At 37.7% G+C, this 6981-nt stretch overlaps 1 protein-coding gene across 1 annotated transcript; it reads left to right on the plus strand.

Moving 5' to 3' along the window:
* The first annotated feature begins 273 nt into the window (after nucleotides 1-273).
* Nucleotides 274-6662, plus strand: LOC114257029 (P-loop NTPase domain-containing protein LPA1 homolog 2). Its single transcript, XM_082904151.1, has 8 exons — nucleotides 274-582; nucleotides 763-911; nucleotides 2006-2307; nucleotides 3062-3143; nucleotides 4085-4510; nucleotides 4803-5540; nucleotides 5672-5782; nucleotides 6122-6662. The coding sequence occupies exons 2-8, from the start codon at nucleotides 765-767 to the stop codon at nucleotides 6509-6511; spliced, it is 2196 nt and encodes a 731-aa protein (XP_082760277.1). The 5' UTR covers nucleotides 274-582; nucleotides 763-764; the 3' UTR covers nucleotides 6512-6662.
* The last annotated feature ends 319 nt before the right edge of the window (nucleotides 6663-6981 follow it).

Raw genomic sequence — 6981 nt, forward strand, 5'->3', positions numbered from 1 at the left:
ATGGGCCCGAAGGCCTTACAAGGAGGGAATGAAGGACCGAAATGAAGGGGAGGATCCCAATTCCACTTGGGGTCCCAGCATTGCCGAAAAGTCAAATGAGTAAATGTTGTTTTTGCACAATAAGGGGTCCACGGTTTTCACGCGGCATCCCATCTTTGCCCCTTTTTCTTTCCCAAAATTTCAAAATCAGCCACCCACGCATCGAATCTCGGCTCATGACCCCGCCCACGTGTTCTCAACCTATAAATACCGATCTACCGGGTCATTAGGGCTTCCAGTGGCAGTTTCAATTCGTGTCCAAATCCAAGCCCAAATCAGTCAAATCACACCTAGAGAGAGAGAGATTGTCGGGTCGTGTGTGCGCGTAGACAGAGAGAGAGAGAGAGAGAGAGAGAGAGAGAGAGAGACTCGTGGAGGGTCGCAAGGTGCGATGCGTGGAAGCAGGTGACAAAAAAACCAGAGAGAATGGCGAGATCGCCTTGTAAACCAGCGACGCCACCTCTTGAAATGGCGAACCCTGACGCCTTCTTCTGATCGATCCTTAACCCCTAACCGTTTCTTTTGGATTTCGATCTTTCTCTGGTAACCAACCGAATCTCTCATTCATCTTCTTCTCAATCCCCACATTGCCTTCAATTTCTGCTATTTTAGTGCATTTCTTCCAATTTCGTGGTCTTCACGTTTCAAAACGCTTTCATATTTGTTCTGCATGTGGATTCTGTATTGATTTTTTTTTTTTTTTTTGGTGTGCTTTTGGTTCAGAAATGGCGGAGGTGACGAAGCTGTTGTATATTGTAGCGGTGGATGATGAAGAAAATAGAGAGAAAGGGAAAGAGTCATTCAGGTATACCCGCCCTGTTTTGCAGAGCACTCTCCAGCTTATGGGATGCAAAGCTCGTCATGCTTTTAAGGTCTCACTTTTACATTTCAAATTTTATCTCTCTCTCTCTCTCTCTCTCGTATTCTTTGCATGCCCAAATTTTTTTTTTTTTTAAATTATTGGGTAGGGACAGCATGGCGACGAGTTTGCAATTTGGATTTTTTGGATCAATTTTGGATTAATTATGGGGCTAGACTTTGATTTTTTGTTTTTGTTTTTTTTTTTTGTTGTTGGTTTTTTTGATCTCAATTGCCCCATTCTTGGGTAGATCACGTGATATGTGTTGTAATTTTGTCCCTGTCCAGTGAATTCGGGAAAGTTATCAACTTTAGAATTTACGAAACTCAATATGGTTCTACTTTTTTGAGGTTTGGTTTTACAGGTCTTTTCAAATCATTGTTCGTCATGTGATGTTGATCCTTAATATTGGATCATTCACTTCTTCCTCTTATTTTAATTTTATTTTTTATTAATTTTAATGGGGCAATTATTGGTCACCAAATGGTGCAATCTTTGACCTTTATAACAGCTTATAGCCTTGAACTTCTTAGCTATCTTAATTAAAGCAATAAATAGGAGGTTATTAAGCATAGATAAATTAACTTATAAAAAATAAAATAAAATTTGCATAGATGAAATAAATTCATCCCTTGGTATGGGTTGACATGACACCTGTACTGTATTTTCTTGACTTTTCCTTAAATGATTTGAAATATTTTTGGGCAATTTTAAGGTTTAATAATTAACAGGGTTCTGTGTAATTATGCTTCACCATGTATATTGGGTTGGCAGATGAGATTGAACTTCTTTGATTTTTCGTTTAAAGAAATGTTTCTTGTTTTTTCTTGCATCCATCTTGTCTTTCTATGTGGTCATTGCGGCTTGTGTGGATTAATATTTTATATTGCATTGTCAATTATAAGAAATCATGATGTAAGGGCATACTTTAGATATTCTAAACTTTGATCATCAAGGTTGAGCTTTATGCATGACAGATCATAATAGATGTGACATTACTGTTTTTCTCTTTCTGTTTGTCGTATAAATTTGGTGTTTCTTTCACATTACTGTTTCGAAGGATTTGGGAACTTGCTCTAAACAATATTTATCTTTATGTTCTTACAGATTAGCAAAAGAGTCTTTGAAGTGATGAAAAGTGAATGCCCTATGGATGTTTGGGTTCCGTCTGCAGTAGAGATGTCGGAATTAGATGCTCCAAAAGGACAGCCTCAGAAAGAAAATGATCGCGGTAACCAAGCGATTCAAGGGAAAGATGGGAAAACTAACAGTAAACCATTTGAATTGTACAAAAGACGAACAACTGTGGTTGTTAGAAGAAAAACTTTCTTAGATGTTGTTTGTGATGCGCTGGCTGAATACAAGTATGTGGGTCCCAACCAGAGAGCGGATTTGGTTTTAGCTTGCAGGTAAAAACCTACATAACCATTTCAAATATTGTTAAATTATAGGCACTGATGAAGTGTGCATATTGAATGAACATTTTTTTATCTGTTTCTCTAGAGCATTCTCTCTAGTAAACAATAACCTGTCTATTCGTGATTTGGAATGGGTTGGTTTCACTTTTACTCTTCACGTACATATTTCTTTTGGCCTCAAGATTACATTATACATATTTCCCTGCAATCAAGTATGAAATTCTCATACAAAGGGACAGCTATTAAGACTTAGATGAAATTTCTGAACGGTATTCAGCAAGAGTTACTGTTAATTGGTTAGAATGTTGAACTGGGTGGCACAAAGGTATTTAATATTCATGTTGCACATACTTTCTTTCGTATTATTTTAGCCGTCTTGCTCAATAGTAGTAATCATGGATTCTGAATTTGGAATTAGTTCTACGTATATCCACTGTCACGTAGCTTCTAGGAGCAAGAGTTTTTACCTTGTGTGGATTTCTTGTGTAGATAAACTATATTAGATTGTCTGAGCCATTGGATGAAACTAAATTGGTGGTGTCACAACAGTTTTAAATTTTTAATTAGTTGAGTCACTGCTCCGGTGCTTTATGTTCTGGTGCCACAGGTGAACTGACTATGACTTTATGTTCTATGTGATGTTGATTGGTTGATTTAGCAGATACAAGGGAGCTTGTGGCATTTAGCTTGAAGTATTACCCCTGGTTTCCATTTCGAACTATGAGAATTTGTTTTCTTGTTTCAGAATTCGGGAAAGGAAGGAATCTGTAACTGTGCTGTTGTGTGGGACCAGTGGTTGTGGCAAATCTACATTGTCAGCACTGCTGGTATATCTATTTTGTTGCCGAAAGCATTAGTCTTCTTTTTGACATTTTTGACATGGAGAATTATTGGCATTTCTTCAAGCTCCCCCCATTTTTAAATCTTTCTTCTTCTTCTGGTTTTTTTCCCTATTCGTCTCCAAAAACATATAAAAGTTTCTGGTCAAGATATCAACTTTACATTTATTCCCCCATTAGTGGCAACAATAGTGATTTGTATATGATGCATGAATGGTTTTCAGTAGATGATCATTGTGGATGCTGATTGTAACACCTGCTTGTTGATCTTGCAAAAAAAAAAGAAAAAAAAAAAAAAATTTCTTATGATTGTGTTTACTTTTAATTTTTTTCTACTAACTTTCTGGATTCGCTATTTCAAGTGGAAAAAATCTCCATATTAGATGGTAAAAAATTTCTATCCAGGACACTGCTGGAAGCAAATGTGGCATATTAATTTGGAACTTTATAGTAGCATATTGTTCCTGCATCTAACAGTTTCTGTGCCTTCTTCCATCCTGTGGCTGAATGACTCTGGAGAACAAGGACTTATCTAGAATTCATTGATACTAGCTTATGATCTGAGATGGGGGACGTAAGAAAATAGATAGCTTTACTTACGTTATAGATTTGGGAGTAAGGTATTGGGGTTGAATGGGACATATTTCAAATGACTCCATTTTCATTGATATTTCATATTTACCAATATTGGGCCCTCTCATTCTTCATTTGTCTACCTGGGATTCGAATCCAAGCTAGAATCCTGTAAGAAATCATGTGCAAGCCTTCCCTTCCAAATCATCAATTTAAATGCAACTTGTGTTTGAATCTGAGGTTGACTGCACCAGCCTTCAGAATGCTGTACAAAAATTGAGACTAATCATTGTACATTTAAAATATTCTATCCTTATTTTTATTTATTTATAGTCATTTCTTCATCTATTTTGCAGGGTAGCAGGTTGGGTATCACGACTGTGATATCTACCGACTCAATTCGGCATATGATGAGGAGCTTTGTAGATGAAAAGCAAAATCCCTTGGTTTGGGCTTCAACATACCATGCTGGGGAATATTTGGATATAAAGGCTGTAGCAGCAGCAAAGGCCAAACGAAAAGCTAAAAAATTAGCTGGTGTTTCCCAGCCACTACCAAAAGATGATGTCTCTGATGGTTCTACAGTTGGAAAGTCTGATACCCAACCACCAGAAGTGGGTTCTAATTCTGCCGAATTTATCAGGCCGAGACAAATGGCCATTGAGGGATTTAAAGCACAAAGTGAAATGGTCATTGACAGCCTTGACCGGCTGATCACTGCATGGGAAGAACGGAAAGAATCAGTAGTAGTTGAGGGTGTCCACTTAAGCCTTAATTTTGTGGCAAGTCGAGTGCATATTTATTTTTACCAACTAATATTTACCTTTTACCCAATCTCCAATGAGAAAAGTTTTTCCTTTCTTTTATACTGTGTTTGGTTGAGGGATTTGAGAAGGGATTTGGAAAGGGAAATGGAAAAGGTATGTGAAATGTAAAAAAAATGTACCTACATTTCACATAGTTTCACATACCTTTTCCCTTTCCCTTTCCAAATCCATCCACAAATCTCCCAACCAAACACAGCATTAGTCGTCAGTTTTGGTCATAACTTGTATTATGTATTATGATGTACAGATGGGGCTTATGAAGAAACATCCTTCAATCATACCATTCATGATATACATAACAAATGAGGACAAGCACATGGAAAGATTTGCAGTTCGTGCAAAGTACATGACTCTAGACCCTGCTAAAAACAAATATGTAAAATATATTCGAAACATCAGGTCAATCCAAGAATATCTCTGCAAGCGAGCTGACAAGCATTTGGTCCCAAAAATAAACAATACGAATGTTGACAAGAGTGTGGCTGCCATCCACGCAACACTTTTTAGCTGCCTTAGAAGGCGTGAGGCCGGGGAGCAACTTTACGATCCTGCCACAAATACAGTTTCCGTGGTTGATGAAGAATACATGAATCAATGTGCTGCCAATTCATTGAGCTCCAAGGGCATGTTCCAACTTATTCAAAGACAAGGTTCTACTAGGCATCTAATGGCTCTTCTGAATAACGATGGCTCTGTGGCAAAGGCTTGGCCAGTTCACTCAATTGACTGTAATGGCAAGCACATAGTGGATGAATCTACTCAGAAAGGGGTTGGGTCACCGATGTATGGGCCGTTGCAGATTGGTAAAGCCGAACCTGTTAATCTTCAGTTTGGTAACTTTGGGATCAGTGCTTGGCCCAGTGATACTGGTGGCACAAGTCGTTGCAGCAGTGTTGATGAGAGGGGTGATATCACTGACAATGGTAGTAGATATTATTCTTCCTGTTGTAGTTCGCCCAGGATGTCTGATGGACCAGCCAAGGAGGTATTTTAAAAACTATGATGATTTTAAAACCTTCCTTAGCCTCACAAATTGCTCTGAATTGCCTTCAAATATTTTTGTAGGGTACTGCTTATGTCTTTTTGTTGTTCTGATTAATTTTCTCATACTTGCAGCTCAAGGAGGAGCATTCTGTGCATGGCAGTGATGAGGAAGTTGATGATACTCCCGAGGTGGACAGCGATGAGGATTTTAGTGATGATGGTCGAAAACAAATCGATGAAGAGGTAAGGAAGGTTGTAGTCATACGTGAATGATTGTGCATTATCTTAAATGGCATGGCATTTCTGCTCTCAAAGCAATATTTTCTTATAAGATCATTTGTGGTGGATGTTTGAGTAGTGTACAATCTTGGCAAATGAGTTATATTAGCGTTTGTAGTCTTAACCATGGTGATTTTGTTTGGTGGAAACTGAATATCCTAAGCTGCTTGATGGCTGATATAGCAGGAGTCACTTTTTTAATTGAGCTATTGTATTTTCAGTTGATCTACCCTTCCTTTTCACTTTGTAATTATGTGTACATATATTTTATGCTTCTCATATCGAAATTTATATTTTACATAGGGTTCTGTGGATGAGGAATCCACTAAATCGGATGAAGAGTACGATGATCTTGCGATGCAGGATAACCAAGACAGTGGCTACTGGACGGATGACGATGATGAGTTCAAGGCTAAGGTTGTGCCTATTTCTGGGGAGGAACCAACTTGTGAGGTTCTGGGTATCCATGGAAATGATAAGAAAAATTTTAACCGCCTCTTGAGAACTACTAAAAGTGAACCAGTGTCTGAGCTACCTTGCTCTCTGTCTTCTTTACTGAAGGAGAAGAACGAAAAGAGAGTGACATCTCCATGTCATGTCAAAATGCGAAAACGTTCTCATAGTATACCCGCGTTTGGAAAGCATGGTTCAGTTATCAAAGGTCCCATTCTCTCTGGAACACCACAAAGGTAGCTGGCATTTTTTTTTAAATTTTTTCACCCTTTGTTTTTGATTTCTCCCCTAGCCTTTTGGCATTGCGGTTAAAATAGTAATGAGGCGATTTGCCTCACTGTATAGAATATTTTTGAGAGTACTGATGCGTGACACTGTATTTTTCTTGCAATTTTGCTTTTGCGCCAAAGCTTTCATTTTTGAATTTTCTTTTTTCACTGTGTGAAAGTACCAACTATTCACTTCGGAGGAAACATTCAGAAACATGAGAATAATTGATTAAGCAAAATGCCAATAGTTGATCATCTTTCATAATAATTAGGAATATATCTTGACTAGATTCTTTTCACTATTTTCTGGTGTTTGGCTCAAGCTTTAAAATGTATGTATGTATATATATATATAGACATGAAAAAAGACTTTCAGCAAAAAGTTATTAAGAGGGCGTAAATTCAGAAACAATTGTTTTCCAGTTCAAAATTCTGCTAAAT

This window comes from Camellia sinensis, chromosome 14 (assembly GCF_055761805.1).
Source record: "Camellia sinensis isolate YWXY chromosome 14, ASM5576180v1, whole genome shotgun sequence".
Lineage (NCBI taxonomy): Eukaryota > Viridiplantae > Streptophyta > Magnoliopsida > Ericales > Theaceae > Camellia > Camellia sinensis.

Bases quoted from the DNA above. Each gene is read 5' to 3' on its own strand.
- LOC114257029 (XM_082904151.1), top strand. From the start codon at position 765: ATGGCGGAGGTGACGAAGCTGTTGTATATTGTAGCGGTGGATGATGAA. The intron at 912-2,005 runs GTCTCACTTTTA...ATGTTCTTACAG, and splicing joins AAGCTCGTCATGCTTTTAAG to ATTAGCAAAAGAGTCTTTGA. The intron at 4,511-4,802 runs GCAAGTCGAGTG...TATGATGTACAG, and splicing joins ACTTAAGCCTTAATTTTGTG to ATGGGGCTTATGAAGAAACA.